This window comes from Pan paniscus, chromosome 9, assembly GCF_029289425.2.
Source record: "Pan paniscus chromosome 9, NHGRI_mPanPan1-v2.0_pri, whole genome shotgun sequence".
NCBI classification, from domain to species: Eukaryota; Metazoa; Chordata; class Mammalia; order Primates; family Hominidae; genus Pan; species Pan paniscus.
The window spans coordinates 47,582,428-47,601,055 of NC_073258.2; the positions used below are offsets into that span (position 1 = coordinate 47,582,428).

Here is an 18,628-nt window from a genome sequence, read left to right on the forward strand (position 1 = left end):
AGGGAAAGTCAGTTCTGCGAACTAAATCCTCTCACACCCACATTCAGAGCAGGGGCCTATCCCCAGGCCCCATGGAGCCCGTATTCGGAGGCTTATCTGTAGCTGCAACCTCTAAACTTGGCCCCATCTCCTGACATTTCTGAGTGAAAAGGAGCCACTCTTTAGTGTGTGTGCTGCAGGCTCCTGTGGCTGTCACAGTACAGTTATTGCGGAATTAACAGGGGAACAGCCATCCAAGTGGAGAGGCACAGAATACTTCCTGTCCTAGCTCTGCCTTCAACTCACTGTGTAACTGTGGACAGTTTTGGCCTCAGTTTCCCCATCATAAAGATGGGAGATTGGCTGTCAACTCTGCCAGCTTCCTGCCTGGAGCGCAGCCCTGACACCCTGCCTGCAAGATACACGTTAGCAACGACCGTTCTCTCTACACCAAGCTCATTTGTCTGAGCGTATCAGCAACACGACACCTCGCAGTTCAGTGGATTTGATGTGAGCTCCCGCCCCTGGCACACCTAGCGTGTAATACCTGCCCCTGAAAAGGGGCATTTGAAGGCAAAGTGCATGGCAGAAGGAAGCCTGTAGGTGGCGCTATGGCTCCGGTTGCCGAGCTGCTCCCGGGAGATCCATTTTCAGAGGATCTGAGAAAAACCCGGCAGGGTTGATGGCAGCTCTTTCTTCTCGGTGCCCTCGCAGTGCAGCAGGCCCCGCTTATTTGCAAGAAGCAGCCAGGTCAGCCCACTGGGCCTCCCCACCTCTTGTGCCCCTTCGCACATTTCAGAGCTCTCTCTTTTCCTCTGGGTCCTTCCATTCAGGAGAGGAGGAGGAGGAGGGGGTGAGCCTGTTGCGAACGGCGTTGGTGGGGCAGGGGCCGGTTCCCCTGTTTCTGGGGAGCCTTTTCTGTGCTGGTTGCAGGCAGGAGCCCTCAGTGTGGAGCTGCGGTGAGCCTGTGCCCCGTTGTATTTGGGTCACAGCCTCCGTGACCCCCAGCCCCCGCCAGGCACTCCACACCTGCAGTGATTCGCTTGATATTTTAAAAGCACTCCATCTTCTGCCTGCTGCCTTCTCTCCATTCATCTGGGTCCAGGTTTTCACCGAGCCATCTAATAAAGAATCCAGGGGGGAGAATGATGGGGGCGAGGAGAGGGAAAGTGCTAACATTTATTAAGTGCCCGCTGGGTGCCCAGCACTTCCTCAACAACTAGAGCAGCGGTCTTTCTGCTTTCTTTCAGCTGCATAACCCTTTCCTCCATCCAAAATCGCAAGCCTAACCTGGCCGTGTAAACAAACACCAGGGAAGCGCCTCTGATGGAAGGGGATGGGGCACCTAAGGCCCTGTCCCTCACCAAGTAGCAACCTCCCCACTCCTAACAGACACTTTGGTGCTTCCATGAAACCTGGATCTAAAAGCTCTGTGCTCACTAAATCTACATATAACTCTCCAAGGAAATAGTATCCCCATTTTTATAATACCAAGCTAAAGGCCAGAGAGGGAGAATGTAGGATCACACAATTTTTTTTTTTTTTTTTGAGATGGCGTTTCACTGTCACCCAGGCTATAGTGCAATGGCGTGATCTCAGCTCACTGCAACCTCCACCTCCCTGATTCAAGTGATTCTCCTGCCTCAGCCTTCTGAGTAGCTGGGATTATAGGCGCGTGCCACCACGCCCTGCTAATTTTTGTATTTTAATAGAGATGGGGTTTCACCATATTGGCCAGGCTGGTCTCCGAGCTCCTGACCTCAGGTGATCCGCCTGCTTTGGCCTCTCAAAGTGCTGGGATTATAGGCGTGAGCCACCGCGTCCGGCCCAGGGACACGATTATTAAAGGGCAGAGAGCCAGACTGGGGAGGCAGGTGTGCTCCATTCCCAAGCCCATGCTTGCCCTGGCTCTGCGGGAAGACAGTAGGTGCTTTGCTTCCTGAGAAAGGGCAGGAAGAGGCGTGGCTCCTCCAGCTGTACAGACGACCAGGCCAGATCCACATGGCCCCCTTTGGTGCTTGGATGTCTGGTAAACTGCCTGCCAAGGAGGAACGCAGGTAGGACAAGAGAACTGTTGGTGGTGAAACGCATGGGGAATGGGTTCTGTGTCGCCAGTGAAATGGTCTTTCAACCTGCCAGGCTCCAACTTGGCTGACTTTAGAAGAAATCAGCCAGCCATGGATTGCTGGAGATTCAGACACAAGCTTTCCAGGCCCTGATAAGTCCTTGTTTTCTTCCAGGACAACTGGGGTTTGGGACTGTAAGCTATGACCCAGATCTTGGTTCCCATTTCGCACATGAAGAGAAGATTGGCCCTTAAAAAGCAAAATGCTTTAAAACAAAAACAAAGAAAAGAAAAAAAAGGAATTCACTTTTTTGCTTGCAATTTATTGTTTTCTTATAATCTTATAATGACCATCAATTTGGATTCAGAAATACCTGGATCAAAAGGTCATGTCGGTGCTAAGACCTGACTTCCCTGCATCTCAGTTGCCTCCTCTGTAAGATGGCATCACAAACACTCCCCATGCCATCGGGCTGCTGTCACTGGTTCTTGTGTGTGGAAATGTCAATCCCAGGGTCTAAGTTGTGCAAAGTCAATAGTGGTTCTCTCCCCACTTCCACCCCCCAGTTTTTCTCAAAGCCTGTTGAATGTATGATGTGTCCTAAATGGAAGTGCTTCCACGGGGCACTGAGAGGATGGGTGATCTCTTCTCACTGCAGTCAACTGGCTGAAACGCTCACCTTTTCATCTTAGCATGTGAGATGTGACACTCTGATCCCTGGAATTGTAAATTCAGACTCTCAGAGAGCTCAGGATGGCAAAATCCAACCTCTTCGTTTTTAAGATGGGGAAATTGGTTTGCACAAGGTCATGCAGCAGGTTTGTGGCAGAGCTGGAACCCACACCTGCTGATTCCCAACCTGGTGCTCTGTCTGTCATCCTGGGTGACAAGGAGCCATGGAGGCCGCAGGGAGGAAGGACCATGGGATGCTGTCTTGATCCCTCTGGCCTGTGACTGTGAGGGAGGCTCACTCTGCTCTGGAGCCCCATCACATGGGTGTCATGTGTGAGGGGGTGTGGTGCCTCCCTTATAGAAACGAAACCCCAAGAGCCAGGAAGAGCCCAGTCATCATCCAGATTCATAGGGAAAGCCAGCTCCTATCAGAGGCATCAAGGGGTTAGGAGGTCTGCCAAACTTGGAGTTGAGTCCCATTCCTGCCTCTTGCCAACTGTGTGCCCTGGGCAGGGGATTTCTCGAGTTGAGCCTGTTTCCTTACGAACTGAGGAGAGTAAAATTACAAACCCATAGGTTAATGTGAAGTTTCAACAAGTTAATATAATACTAATACTTAATGAGCATTTACTATGTGTCAGGTTGGGTTCTAAACTCTTTATATGTATTTTCTTATTTAATCTTCATAACAACATAGTTTGCTGCTAAGGCAATGGAGGCTCAGGATGGTTAAACAAACCCCAGGGACAAAACTGGAGCGGACAGTGTAGATTTTGAGCCCAGGTAGCCTGGCTCTGGCACTCTACTCTTAACCACTGTGCTCTTTGACCTCAATTTCGGCAGAATCCAGTGCTTAGCACATAGAAGGTCCAAAAATGTCCACCCCTCCCTTGCTGTCTGTAACCAGCCTTCCTCATCCGCCCCTTCTGGCCCTCAAGAGTAGGTTCTAGAAGCAGGATTCTGTTATTTCTCAGACACCAAAAGTTGACCCAACTCGATTGCTCTATCTTGAGTTATTTTACTTCTCTGTTTTGTTGTTGGTTTTGGTTTTTATTGCCTTTTCTTTGATCAGAAGCAAGACTGAATTGCCTACAAAGGCAAATCTGATTCTGTGCTCCTGAGCACCAAGTGAGCCTCAGCGATCAGCTCAGCTCAGCTCCTAATGCCAACCAGTGAAGGAGCATGGTTTCTTGGCTTCTAACTGCTCACATGCATGGCTAAACCCCCAGCCCCAGACGAGCTTCCCCGACCAATTTGGGGGAAGAATACACCTTGTTGTTTGTGGGTTTCTGGCGACACTTGTTCAATTTCCTGGTTACTATAGAGACCTTGTCAACACATCCAAATACTCTTCTTAGCAAAGAAATTTTCTTCTCCCCAGTCTCTGCATAGCCCCAAAGAACACAGGGTCTCAGGAAGAAGCAGGAAAGGCTTAGCCTATGGGCCTTCTGAGCCCAGCCCAGGCTCTGGTTCCCTTTCAGCTGCTTGCAGACTTTGAGCCTACAGAGGATAAAATGAGGGAATGAACAAGGAGCGCTGTTTGAGTGGGACTGAGCTTCAGGGCAAATAAAGGGAAGTGAATCAGAACAATGGAAAATCTGGCCAGGGTATTTAAACATTCAAATTTCTTTCTTTTTCCAGTGACCTAAGGACAGGCAATCTGCACTGGGAATCTGGATCCCTTACTCCTGATATTATGGCTGGAAGGGCAAGGTCAAGACTCCCAGTGGACTGGATACTAGGGTTGGGTCTCAGGTCTGCTCCTGATGGCCGAGGCCAGCAGCTACATTGCATTTATACAAATGGTTAGTGGAGCTCCCAAGCTGGCTCCTGTCTTTCCATCTCTGCTTATTGAAAGCTTACGCATGCTTTATGACCCTGCTTTGTTGCCACCACCTCCAGAAAGACTTAGAATCGATCTCCTCTTTTGCCCTTGTACCTCTCATTATAATCTCATCTCTCATCACCTCCTGCCCGACGTCATGGTTGCTTGTATGTCTGCCTTTATTCCAGAAATTCTCATCAAGCTGTAATTATGGGGCAGGCCCAGAGCTAGTCACTGGCGATGAGAAAGATCTAATCCCTGTCCTTATTTCAGGGGCTCCCATATGCTCAACAGCCTGGCAGAGACGGACAAGTCCACACGTAATTTAAGCAGACGGAGGGGGATGTGCTGAGTACCTGGGGCATCTCTGCCTGCAGATGGGGAAGGGGTGATCCAGGAAGGCTTCCCAGAAGTGATGATGCCTGGCTTACATCTTAAAAGATGAGTTTCACAGAACAGCATAGGGGACAGGGGAGAAGGGACAATTCATGAAGGCAGAACAGGATGTGCAAAGCCAGAGAAGTGTGAGGTCTTCAGGGATGAGCCCCAAGGAGCCCAGATGGCCAGTGTCGGGGTCATCCTGGGGCGCAGGGGCAGGAGGTGGGATTGGGCAGGCAGGGACTGTCAGACCGCAGAGGACCTACTATGCACTGCTTAGCAGCTTGGGCTTTATCCTGCCAGCTGTGGGGAGCCATGAAAAAGTTTTCAGGAGGCAAGAGACCCGACAGGGTTTGTCTTTTAAAAGGACAACTGGGGCTGCTGAGTGAAGGATGGATGGTTGAGAGGCAAAAGGTGAAGCAGGGAGACCAGCTAGTAGGTAGGTAGTGGCCTTCATCCAGGTGAGGGACCATGGTGTGGACCGAGTGATAGCAGTGGAGGTAGAAGTAGGAGGATTTGAGATCTGTTTAGGAGGTAGAATTGGCAGGACCTCGTGGTTGATGGGATGGGAGAAAGAGAGGGTGAGTTGGAGATGACTCCCAGAATTGTGGCATCGTTGGCCAGGGTGGATGATCAGATCTGAGGAGGAAAGTGGCACTTTTGGCTTAGGAAATGCTGATCTAAGGAGCCTGAAGGATACCTCAAGGTGCATCTAGATGCTCTTCACTCCTCTTTCCCCTGCTCCCCAGGCCAGCCCTTGCTGTGGCTTTTCCTCCAACCTGTTGTCTGGACCCACACTAAGGTGGTAGCTTGGAGTTAGATCAACAGATTTGGAAAAAGTCACCAGATGAATGCACTCCTACTGCAGATGTTTGAGCTGGACTCCGTGTGCCCTGCCTCCCTGGGGTTTTCAAACTTCAAGGAGAAATCCAGGAGAAAAAGGACACAAACAGTGGAATTCCAGGTTTGTTAGGAGAGAGATTTAGCAAGTCCTTCTCTAGGGCCTGAAAACACACTTGCTCAGGCTGCTGGGCCTGCTCCTCTCGGGTCATGGTCCTGTGTGCCCTGGTCCAGCCCTGCAGCCTTCAGTTGTGCACCCAGCCTGCATCACCAGCCACAAGGCCCCAAGTACATCCTTTGTTTTTCCTGGGCCTAATTCTTTATTTATCAAATAACAGAATTGTGCTCCTTCTCTTCCCACCCCACCCCCCTTATCTTCTCTTCTTCCTTAGTGATAAAGAACAAGGACTTCAGAATCAGGTAAATCTGGGTGTAAATTTCAATCCTACAACTTTCTACCTGTGTAAGTTACTTCACTAGTACCTTAGTCTCCTCATCTGTAAAGTGGGGACAGTAATGGTACCTACTTCATATAAGTATCGTTCATATTCAGTGAGACAATGTATGGAAAACTGTCAGCTCAGTGCCTGCCACCCAGGAAATGCTCCAAGGTCATGGCCATCACGGGCATCAAGGTTCCTTCCCTCCCTCTCACCTCCCCTCCCTCTCTGATATTCTTTGCAAATACTCCCATTACACGGCTATCTCTGGCCTGGGCTGCTGGCTGTCCAGTCTGGAGGCAGAAGACTGAACTGAATGACCCCTCGAGGTCTTTTTGGTTTGGGAGTCTTGAGTCTCAAAGGCTTGGGAGCATTCTCCCTGAACTTTCTTCATCTGGGTTCTCATGGTGATGCGGGCCCTGGGCTCTGTGGGTCTCTGTCTCTATTTAGTTTTTCCAAGTCACCTGGAGGCTCCCTCCCTCCACTGCCCACTCTCAGCATCCCCTCCTGGGTCCAGACAGGTTCAGGCAGAGCACACTCTCCATCAGTCATCATGGCCCACCTGCTGGCTCCCCAGTGACTGGGTCTCTGATTGGCTTCCTTCTGCATTTCCCAAGGATGTTCTGAAGAGCTTCACGTGCTTCCCCCTGCCTGCCCATGCTCAGCGTTTCTGAAGCTGGCAGAGCAGAGGGAAATTGCTTTGGGAGAATGAGTATTCTTTTTTATTTTTTACTTTTTTTGAGATGGAGTCTCACTCTGTCACCCAGGCTGGAGTGCATTGGTGCGATCTCGGCTCACTGCAACCTCCACCTCCCAGGCTCAAGTGATCCTCCTGCCTCAGCCTCCCAAGTAGCTGGGATTACAGGCACACGCCACCACGCAAAGCTAGTTTTTTGTATTTTTAGTAGAGACAGGGTTTCGCCATGTTGGCCAGGCTGGTCTTGAACTCCTGACCTCAAGTGATCCAGCTGCCTCGGCCTCCCAAAGTGCTGGGATTACAGGCATGAGCCACCGCACCTGGCCAGAATTAATTTTCACATTCTCTGTACCTCCTTCACGCCTGGCAGTTCCTGGTGCCCAAGGAGCTTGCCTTTGTGTGATTTATCTGCTGATCACCTTGGTCCATGTCCCTGGGTATTAGGGTTCTCCAGAGAAACAGAACCAATGGGATGCATATAGAGAGAAAGATTCATTTTAAGGAATTGGCTCACCCAATTATGGAGGCTGGAATATCCAGAATCTGCGGGATGGGCTGGCAGAACCAATGGGGCAGTTCAAACTCAAAGGTTGTCTGCGGCTGAATTCCCTCCTGCTCAGGGCGGGTCAGTCTTTTGTTCTATCGAGGCCTTCAACTGATGAGAGGAAGCCCTCCCATGCTACGGAGGGCAATCGTTTTACTCAAAGCTCACTGATTTCAGTGTTAATCTCACCCCCAAATCACCCTCACAGAAACAACTAGAATGATGTTTAACTCTGGATCTGGGGACCGTGGCTCAGCCAAGTTGACACATAAAGTGAACCATCCCACCCTGTTATTGGCAAACATACCAGACACATATCCCAGGCCTCAGGGAGGCTGTCACTTATCTTGGATTCCAGACCACACAGTAGTAAGATTTTGTTCCCACTTCTCTAGAAGATCATGTTGGGAAGCCACCGGCCACTAGGTGTAACCTCTGCCTCGGCCAGTCAAGGCCTCCTGGACTGCAGCAGCACAGGACTGGGCCCGGCCTGGGGCTGAAGGCTGCATGTTGGTTACTGAGTGTGTAATGGAGGTTGTAGGGAGGGAATGAGGGGTGTTGCTGCCCCATGGCCTCACAGACAGTAATTTTCTTTCTTTTTTTTTTTTATTTTGAGATGGAGTTTCGCTCTTGTTGCCCAGGCTGGAGTGCAATGGCGCAATCTTGGCTCACTGCAACCTCTGCCTCCCGGGTTCAAGCAATTGTCCTACCTCAGCCTCCCGAGTAGCTAGGATTACAAGCATGTGCCACCAAGCCTGGCTAAATTTTGTATTTTTCGTAGAGACAGGGTTTCTCCATATTGGTCAGGCTGGTCTCGAACTCCCGACCTCAGGTGATCCGTTGGCCTCGGCCTCCCAAAGTGCTGAGATTATAGGCGTGAGACACCACGCCTGGCCAGACAGTAATTTTCAAACCTGGCTGCATACCAGAATCACTTTAAGTTGTAGATTCCCAGACCTCACTATCAGGGGAAATTCAGAGGCACTAGTCAAATCTAGAAAGATCAGGGCATCTAAATTATTAGGAAGTAATTAATGTATCACCATAGAAAACTCAGAATGAGAGTGGAGCTGTGAGCGTCTCCTGGGGCCAGGCATTTCCTGTCTCTTTCAGAGGTGAGGCACCTGGTCCGACCCATCATTTCACGCTGAATCGCCTGTTGACCCATCTCACTTGAATGACTCCTGGGATGGAGGCCTGGCTCCCTCCAAGGCAGCCCCTTGCGTTGGAAGAAGGGCAATGGTGTGAAGCCTGTCGGTTGTACCCTCCAGCTGCGGGTCCTTACTCCAGCTCTCAGAACCAGAAGGAATCTGTCTAATTGCTCATCTACTGGAGAGCCCTTGAGGTATTGATGACAGTTTTCATTTCCTGCTGTGTCTTCTCTACGATAAAAAATCCCCAGCCCTCTTACCAAGCTGTGTCTCTCAGCATGAGGCCCCAGCAGTGGACTCTGCTCAGGCTTTTGTTTGGCCCCTACAAGGCCTACCAAAGCAATCACCTCCTTCCTTCTGAACACTCCACCCCCATTAATGTGTCCAAAGCCACATGGCTGCTTGTGTTAGCTCCATCACACTGAGGATAGAACCCTCAGTGTTAGCTCCATCACACTGTGGATAGAACCCTCCAAGCCTGAGCCCCAGCCTGCATCCTTATCCTCCTCCTCTCTTTTGCCTTAACTGTTCCACCTGGAAGAGGGGCTTCTTCAAGGTCCTGGGCACTCCAGAATGTTCTCCTCCACTTAAAAAACACAAGGATGGTCTCCAGGCACCTGAGGAAACACAGTCTCCTGCCCTTTAGGATCAGCCACCTCTGAGGCCAAGACCTGACCCAGATTCCGGTACCCTTCACAGAAGGAGCCACCACAGTGGAGAAGGAAGCTCATGGCTTTTGGGCAAGGTAGGCTTAGGTTCAAAACCTGGCTCTCCCTGTAGGACCTAGGGCAACTGATCCTCTCTTTCTTAATCTGTAAACGGTACCTGCCTACTAGGGCTGTGCTGAGACTTCTGGATAAAGTGTCAAAGCACCTAGCCCAGGGCCAGCACATAGTAAGCACACCTAAGTCTAAGTTCTCATCTCCTCTTGAGGGACTTAGATCTTTTATCCCTTTTTCTTTCCCATCAAATCCTCCAATTCTAGCCTCTAATGTGGAAAAGTTGTACTGACTCAACACACTAGTACACCAGTACACCAAGGCACTAGTCAAATCTTATGGCTTTGGGCAGAGAATGCCCCCGTGTGGGTTGTGTGACCTGGGGCAAACCTCTTCCTTTCCTCTGATTGTGGGTCTTTCATCTCTGATTTGAGATGCGCAGGCTAGGAAGTCACATTTATTTATTTATTTATTTATTTATTTATTTATTTATTTATATGGAATCTCGCTCTGTCACCCAGGCTGGAATGCAGTGGCACAATCATGGTTCACTGCAGCCTTGACCTCCTGGGCTCAAGCGATCCTCTTACCCCGCCTCCGGAGTAGCTGGGACCAAAGGCGTGCACCACCACACCCAGCTAATTTTTGTAGAGATAGGGTCTCACTATGTTGCCCAGGCTGGTCTCAAACTCCTGGGAGCAAGCGATTCCCCCACCCAGGCTTCCCAGTGTTGAGATTGCAGGCATGAGCCACCACGCCCGGCCCAGGAAGTCACTTTAAAGCCCCTTCTAGCTCTGCCTGTTGGGTCTCCCCAGAAGCCTCCTTGTCATATGGGATCCTTGGCCCTGGGAGGGAGCTGGGGCAGCTGTGAAAATCATCTAACGAGCGCCCCAAGAGGAGGCTGGACCATTCTTCCTCACCACTCAGCCTGATTTTCTTTTTGTTTGTTTGTTTTGTTTTTTGTTTTTGTTTGTTTGTTTGTTTGAGACAGAGTCTCGCTCTGTCATCCAGGCTGGAGTGCAGTGGCACAATCTAGGCTCACTGCAATGAGCCATTCTCCTGCCTCAGTCTCCTGAGTAGCTGGGACTACAGGCGCCCGCCACCACGCCCGGCTACATTTTTGTATTTTTAGTAGAGACGGGGTCTCACTGTGTTAGCCAGGATGGTCTCAATCTCCTGACCTCGTGATCCACCCACCTTGGCCTCCCAAAGTGCTGGGATTACAGGCGTGAGCCACTGTGCCCAGCCCACTCAGCCTGATTTTCAAGCACCCGATCATCTCATTCATTCCTCAGACACCCACATGTCCCCACTTGTTGGCAGGCACGATGAGGGCACAGATGAGAAATAAAGGGTCTTTCACCTCAAGATGCTGACAGGCCAGCAGGGCAGACAGACAAGCAAACAAATAGCTAAGCCAGGGTGACAGGAGCTATCCTAGAAGCAGCAGACAGAGCACAGAGGATGCAACACGTGATTCTACCAGGGATGAGGGATGGGTGGTGGTTCAGAGAAGCTAACGAGAAGCGAATGTTGGCGTTCAGGCTTGAAGGATGAGTGGGGGTCTGCCTGGTGGGAAAGGGAGGAGGGGCACTGCAGGCCAAGGACACAGCATGGGCATTGGCCCAGGGATTGGAAAGTCCTGTTCCACTCTTGGAATGACCTAAGAGTTCAGCAAAGCTTGAGGAAGTTGACTGGGAGATGAGAATGGAGCCACGAAGGCCAGCTGGCTGTCTGCTGTGGAGATCCAGACTGGAGGCCACGGGAACATGAACTAGGACAGAGCCTTTGTCCTTAATAGGCAATTTGGGGACACAAAGACCAGCCAGATCTGGATCCTCCTTTCCAGGGACTGACCATCCATCCAACCATTCACTCATCAGTAAATGTCGATATAGCACCTATGCTGTGCCAGATGCTGTGACGGCGGTGAGCCTTCTCCAGGAGGAAGAAATCGCCTGTCCTCCTGTGCATTAATTTCCCAGGGTGGCTACAAGAAAGCACCATGATCTGAGTGGCTTAAAACCACAAAAATGCATCCGTGCATAGGTCTGGAGGCTGGAAGTCTGAAATCGAGGTGTCAGCAGGGCTATGCTCCCTCTGAGACTCCAGGTAGAATCCGTCCTTGCCCCTGCCTACCTTCTGCTGGTGACCATTCATCTTAGTGTTCCTTGGCTTGCAGACGCATTAATCCAGCCTCGGCCTCTGTCATCACGTGACCTTCTTCCTGTGTGTCTGTCTCTGTATCGCTTCTCCTCCTTGTCATAAATAGACCAGTCATATAGGATTAGGGCTCATCCTAATTGAATAGGACCTCATCTTAACTAATTATATCTGAAAAGACCAAATTTCCAAATAAGATCACATTCACAGGTACTGGGCAGTTGGGTCTTCAACATCTCTTTCTTGGGGGGTGGGGGAGGTGGAGACACAGTTCAACGTACAATGCCAAGTAATCACAATGCACTGTGGCAACTACCTTAGAGGAATTGGGGACAGGCTGTGAGCATTCAGAATAAAGAGTTCTTGCCAAGCAGAGGAATCCTCAGTGGCTTCCTGGAGGAGGTGGCCTTTCAGCCATACATTGACAGTATTTAGCTATGGAAATGGAAGGGCATCCCAGGCAGAGGGTAGTGCAGGAGTATAAGCATGTAGGAGGGAATTGCAGGGCAGTAATTATGTCACTTGTTGTAAGCAGTACTCAGAAAGCCCTCTCCTCTCACCCTTCTGCCTGCCTGCACCCCCCAAATCTTATACATGCCAAGCTCACTCCAGCACCATCCAATCTTGCACTTGCATTTGATGGGGTTTGGAAGAAAACTGCTGCCTGGAGTCATCATGACATTCCTATTCATGTCCAAGCCTGGATTTGTTTTTCCTGAGCTGCAGTGAAGAAAAAAAAATAATAAACTCTGTATTTATCAAGCAGCTAACCAGTAGGAAATTATAACCTTTTAAAATAAATATGTATCTAATTATAGGAGAGCAGCATTTACTTTTGCAGTACTGTCAGGATTTCCCCGGCCAGCCTAGTCTACAGATAATGTTCCAACTGCCCTCAACCCCCAAATCTCACTGGGTATTAACCTCAAAACTACCACCTTTGCTGATCTCTCAGCAGACAGTGATTTAGGCTGTGCTGAGATGCCCTGAGCAGGCTGGAGAGGAACCTGATTCCCCAGACTTTCCTTTTAAAGCCAGAGGCCCAGCCCCTTCATTGGCTCCTAACCACAAAGCCACAACCCGCACCCCCAACAATGTCTGTTCTGTCCAGCACACATCTCTGTGGTTGGCAGTTTTCTCCCTTGCAGAAAAGTCAGAAGTCCCAGAGGGAGCAGAACTGAGCCATCTTGGGGAAGGAGCTAACACTGAGGGCTCGTCTCATGCCAGGCATGGCGCAAGGCCCTTCCTTCACTTCTGTATTCCTGTCATCTGTAAGTCCACAGACAGCAATCTAGCCCCGAATGTCGCGTCCACACACACCATGAAGAACAAGTAAGGAACAGGAGCAAAGTGTGTAAAGTGCCAACGGGAGCCCAGGCACCTATTAAGTGCTGATAGGAGGCAGCTGTTGTTATTCATGGCCAGAATCCCATTACTCTCCACCAGGCACATCCTATGATGAGTTCATTCTTTCAGCATCTATTCATTAAGCACCTGTGATGCAGCAGGTACTGCTATTCACCTGGCTCCTTCCCTCCCTTCCTCCCTCCCTCCTTCGCACTGGGGCCTGCCCCGTCTGCCCTCTTTAATGCCTAGCCCCCTCCAACCCCACTGCTGGCTCACCCCCCACTGTTTACCCAGCTCTGCTTTCCCCCTCGTACTTATCACCTCTGATACCCTAGATGATTTATGTTTGTCTGTTATTCTTGTCTGTTCCCCACAACTCTGGGAAGGTGGAGTCTTGGTAAACTCACTGCTATGGTGGCAGCACCTAGGTCAAGGCTTTAAACATAGCAAGTGTTCAATTAATATTTGTTGAGTTGAACTAAGATCATTGTCTTTGTAGATGGACAAATCCAGGTGAAATGCCCACTCCTTGCTAGCTGTGTGACCTTGGACCCACAACATGGCCTCACTGAGTCTCAGTGTCCACTTCTATAAAGTAGAGAATCTGTGGGGATCTGAGCAGGTAGGAAGCTTGCACAGCACAGAGCAATGCCCGGTGCCGAGATGCTTCTCGGGAGCTGGTAGGCAGGCTTCTGAGGGTCAGGCATGCAGTGGGAATTGCATGGTTTATGGAGGTCTCAAGTGTTAGCAGGTCTGGGTTTGAATTCTGGTTCCCACCACTTCCCAGCTCTGTGACCGTAAGCAAATCGTGGAACCTTTCTAAGCCTCAGTTTCCTGTTTGTAAAATGGGGCTCAAACAGCACCCCCACCTCAGAGAGTCATTTTGACATAGTATGAGGTTGTGTCCATAAAGCAAGCTTGCAAGCAGTAGGCATCCAGGGAGTACAGGCTCCCCCTTCCCTCCTCCCAGCTGGGGGCTGTAAGAAGCTTGGCAGCAGAAACCTGCAAATACCCAGGGCTGCTGGGGGCATTGGCCCCTATTCCTCATGGCCATCCATCCCTCCTCCCATAATTACCCAACCTGAGCCTGCCAGATGTGCTCCCGAGAGGGTTCCACCTCCCCAACGCCGGCCCCACAGCTCCCTCCCCGAGCCCCAGCTTCCCCAGCCAGCATCTCTCACTGGCTTTGGCACTAATGGGCCCTGCACACCTCCGAAAGATGGTGATGGCTCCCCGCAGAGCCCACAGCAAGTGCCAGAGGAAGAGGGGTCTCCTGGGCAATGGAGGGGCTCCCCCAGGATTTGGGGGTGTGAGCAGCTGCCTTCCAGAGGGGTCACCTCTGAGTGGAGAAGGATGAGGAGGGGCTGCCACTTGGCTCTGGCTGACTCTAAAGCTGACAGTCAATGACAGGGTGGGCTCCGGCTGAGTGGGAACCTGAAGGGGGAGGTAGCCATGGCAACCTTCCCTGACACTCCATAATAGGAGATGCCCCAGTGCCTTGCGTGTCTACATGAGGCCCGGAGAGGGCCAGTGCGTCCAAGGTCAGCCACTGCCCATCCTTGCATACTGAATGGGGCTGTTGCTTTTGAGGACTGTCCTGCCCCTACCACCACAGACCTGGGGTGAAGTGGTGGGGGTGGGGGGCTCCGAGCCCTCCAGAGCTTGTAGAGGCCTGATGACTGCACACCAGGCCCCTTAGCAGACACAGGAGAGGGGGCAGGTGATGCCTCTGTGCACCAGCACCCAGTGTGAAGAATTGGAAATGTATTTATCATCCTAAAGGTGGGGCTTTCACCTGATGCCGAGATACACCAGTCACCATATGGGCCTGTGTCTGGCTTCCCCATCCCAGCCACTTGGGGGGCGCTGATTTGAAAGGGCCTTGAATAGCTGGTGTGGAGACAGATGCGTCCCTGAGTTCTGGGGCCATCGGGCTGGACAGGGGCGGGAAGCCACAGAGTCCAGCACAGGGGATGCACAGGGGACAGAAGATGCACATGTATCCGGCACTCGAGGTTGGCTGGGGCAACACTGAGCAGCCTGGGCTGGTTGCTGGGCACCAGGTTGCTCCTTGAGACTGCAGTGGGTTGATGTGTATTGAGCCTTTCACCCACAGTATCTCATCCAAGTCCCAGAACCACCCATGAGGAAGGTGCTGTCAGGAACCCCATCCTCCAGCCAGTGAACTGAGGCTTAGTGAGCTCACTTTCCAAGGGCACACCCAAGTGGTGGAGCAGTTTTTAAAGCCAGCTCAGTCTGCCTCCAAAGCCCATTTTGTAGATGAAGACCTCAAAGCCAAAGGAAGCCAAGGTTACCCAGCTATAAATACCAGAGCTGGCAGGCTCGGAGGCTGGGTCCTTAACTGGTGGTTGGTGGGTGGGGGAAGGGGGTGTCTGTGAACTTGGGTGGGAACAAAATACAACTTTATGTTCACTCACCTCTAACTAAAACGTAGCATTTCCTTCAAGCACAAATGTAAGACAGTTCTGTTAACAGCACCTGTGATTTCATTGCCACTGGAAACCACAGGTATTTTCACATCACACTACAATGGTGACAAAGATCTTGAACTATCATTTATGCTCATCACTACTTTGAAATTGCAGTAGTTACTAGACCTGATGTTAGATCTTATCATGTAATGCACTAGTAAAGAATTTAATGCACATATATTTTTACATCTCAATTTTATTTATTTATTTATTTTTTTGAGACGGCGTTTTGTTCTTATCACCCAGGCTGGAGTGCAATGGCACGATCTTGGCTCACTGCAACCTCCGCCTCTTGGGTTCAAGCGATTCTCCTGCCTCAGCTTCTTGAGTAGCTAGGACTACAGGCGTGCACCTCTACGCCAGTCTAATTTTTGTATTTTTAGTAGAGATGGGGTTTCACCATGTTGGCCAGGCTGGTCTCAAACTCCTGACCTCAGGTGATCTGCCTGCCTCAGCCTCCTAAAGCGCTGGGATTACAGACATGAGCCACCATGCCTGGCCTACAATTTTAAATTTTTTAATTATTTTCGGAAATATATATAATTGACTTGCTTTGTAATCATGCATACTTTATGCATTTAAAAACGTTGTTTTGAGAAAGGATCTACAGTCTCTAGCAGCCGGTCACAGGGGTCATGGCATAGAAAATGTTAGGAGACCCAGCTCTCAAGCCGGTGCTTCTAACCACTAGGCTCACCTCCCTCGCAGGCACTGAGCCTCTATGCCATCACTTTGCTTCCAGAGCCATGCAGAACAGTAAGCTTGGACTAGTGGCCTCTGGAGGCTTGGCACATTTGAGTGGGGTGTACCCCTCTTCTTCTCTTCCCTGTCTGACCCTCACACACCCTTTCTAGTCCCTTGGCCATGTCAGTGTTAAAATGCCAAATTCTCTGTAGAGCCCAATCTTCCAATTTACAACCAAGTCAGGTTTGTGCAGATTTTCAGGCACCAATTATGGGCCAGCTCTCTTGGACCAATTAAAATGTGCAGGTGCAATAATGTCGACATCAACAGTCTGGGGTTATCTCAGCAGATATTTTTCATGAAATATTTATGAGGGACTGGGAATTTTAACCATTTGATGGCATGCTTCCCCTTTCTGCCAGGGCCTCTTTGAAAAGGAGGAAGAGCTCGCAAAGGGTGACGGCAGAGAGATGCCCAGAATCTTGCAGGAGGAGGGAGAATGCAGGTGAGGGGCTGGGAAAGCCCAGGAGTGGGTGTAGGGTGGGGAGACAAGACTTTTTTGAAGGTATTGGGGGGAAAAAGAATCTGTAGAATTAGATTAATCAGGGGGCTGGTGTTCTGCAAAGAGCCCATGTGGGTCTTGGGAGACTCAGGTTTTTGTTGGGACTCTGCCATGCACTTGCTGGGTGATCTCCGTGTCCTCATGTGCAAAAGGGCAGAAATGCCCCCTGCCTTGTGCCACCTCCCAGGGTTGTGGTGGGAATTAAATGGCAGCGTGAAGCGGAGAGGGCTTTGGAAGGGGTTCAGCACTGCCCACAGGGAAGGTTCTCTGCAAAGGGACTGTGCCTCCAGAAGGGTTGATATTAATGGTGCCCCCAGTTTCTCATGCCTCTGTGTGTCCTTGCCCTTCAGTAGTTCCTCCCAGATCATTGACTCTGGCTTGGCCTTATGATTTGCTTTGATCAATGGAATAGTCACCAACTAGGTTGAAGCAGAGCTTGCAAAAACACTGGTGTATTTTCATGTTCCTTTTGCTCTTCTGCCTTTGTCATATGAATGTGTCCAGCCTAACTTGCTGGAAGGATTCAGGAGATGTGTGAGTAAAAGCCAAGATTTCCCAGATCAGCCTACAGCCAAGATAAGCACAGCTTTGTACCCAACCTGCACCTCACCACAGAGAATGGAAGAATCACTCAGCCATCCTGTATATTGTAGCAATAATGTATGGTTATTTTTTCTAGGCACTGAGTTTTGGGATGATTTGTTATGCAGCAACAGCTGGCTGCTACAGAGATTGTGCCCACCCTCACAGCCCCCTGGATCTGTGTGCTCGCACTGAGTTTTGGGATGATTTGTTATGCAGCAACAGCTGGCTGCTACAGAGATTGTGCCCACCCTCACAGCCCCCTGGATCTGTGTGCTCTCACTGAAAAGCAAAAGTAACTTCTGTTTTTCTCTTCTCTGTGGCCACCAGGGCTGCTGCCCAAACAGAAAGGCAATTTGCTTAGTGGTGGAGGTTGTGACCTCCAGAGTCAGACAGTCCTGGAATCCTATCCCAGCTGTGTGACCTGCAGTTGGCTTCTTAACCACTCTGTGCCTCAGTGTCTCCATCTACAAAAGGCACAGTTTCTACCCCATCAGGTTGTGGTAAGGACTAGAAAAGACATTGGAAGTAAAGTGCATGACACCAAAGTTCTCCAAATGACATTTTTTGTTGTTTATTTGTGGTAGTTGATGTTCATATTTTCCCAAAAAAGCCTCTTCTTATCTTCATCAGCCCAGATTGCCTGAATTTTTTGCCAGGATATCTTCCCAGTGGAGGGAGACAAGCTAGAATTGGTAGCCACGTGCCTTTGGTGCAGATTTCACAAACACTGTGATTTTTGGCAAGCAGAGTCTGCCAGTTGCATAGGAACAAGCCTGCCTGATAACATCCCAGTTTAACCATCTCCAAAGCACTTTCATATCCATGCTCAGATTTGAAAGCCTCACAAGAATCCTGGGAGGTGGGCAAGGCAGGAGCTGGCAGCCCCATTTTATAGACGAAGACACTGAGGTTTAGAGAGTTCCCCTGACTTGCAGAAGTTAAAATGTGGCCCAGGTTATCTGGTCACAGAGGAGAGCTGCCCCTGTCCTGGGCCACTCAACCTCTCCCACAGGGACAGATCTCAGCCGTGGAGATGCTGGAAAGAGCTCTGGAATCCCTGATGAGGGGCTACACCCTAGAGTCCTAAATGTCCCTCTGTAGAATACGATTTTATTCCCTGAGCAGGAGGGATCTCTTCCTCTCCCTGCGCCAGTGGAGTAGTTTGGGAGTTATAGTGGGAGATCTCTTTAGTATTTAGTAAAATCAGGATTTTAAATTTAATGGTGATTAGGCAGGGTCCCTTCACACTGTCTATCACCCCCGACAGAGTTAAAACATCAATAACAATGCGGGTCCCAATGGAGATCCTTGTCCCCAGCGTCATGATGTCCAGGGAGCCTGGTTATGGATGTAGCCAGCTGTCTCACTGACTCTCTCCTTTGGGTTTAGCCTCACCTGCCAGCTCACTGGGTGTAAACAGGAGGTGGAGGGGTTCTTGCTGTGTGTTATGTATTTATTAATGGGTTTACTTAGTTGCTTCTCTA

The 18,628-nt window shown here is 50.2% G+C and overlaps 1 protein-coding gene across 1 annotated transcript; it reads left to right on the forward strand.

Moving 5' to 3' along the window:
* The first annotated feature begins 562 nt into the window (after positions 1-562).
* Positions 563-17,696, forward strand: LOC100978732 (putative uncharacterized protein FLJ41423). The gene is made up of 5 exons (XM_003808227.5): positions 563-2,036; positions 8,555-8,786; positions 9,134-9,337; positions 16,420-16,502; positions 17,064-17,696. Exon 1 carries the CDS (start codon positions 662-664, stop codon positions 1,163-1,165), a length of 504 nt encoding a protein of 167 aa, XP_003808275.1. The 5' UTR covers positions 563-661; the 3' UTR covers positions 1,166-2,036; positions 8,555-8,786; positions 9,134-9,337; positions 16,420-16,502; positions 17,064-17,696.
* Positions 17,697-18,628: the final 932 nt, after the last annotated feature.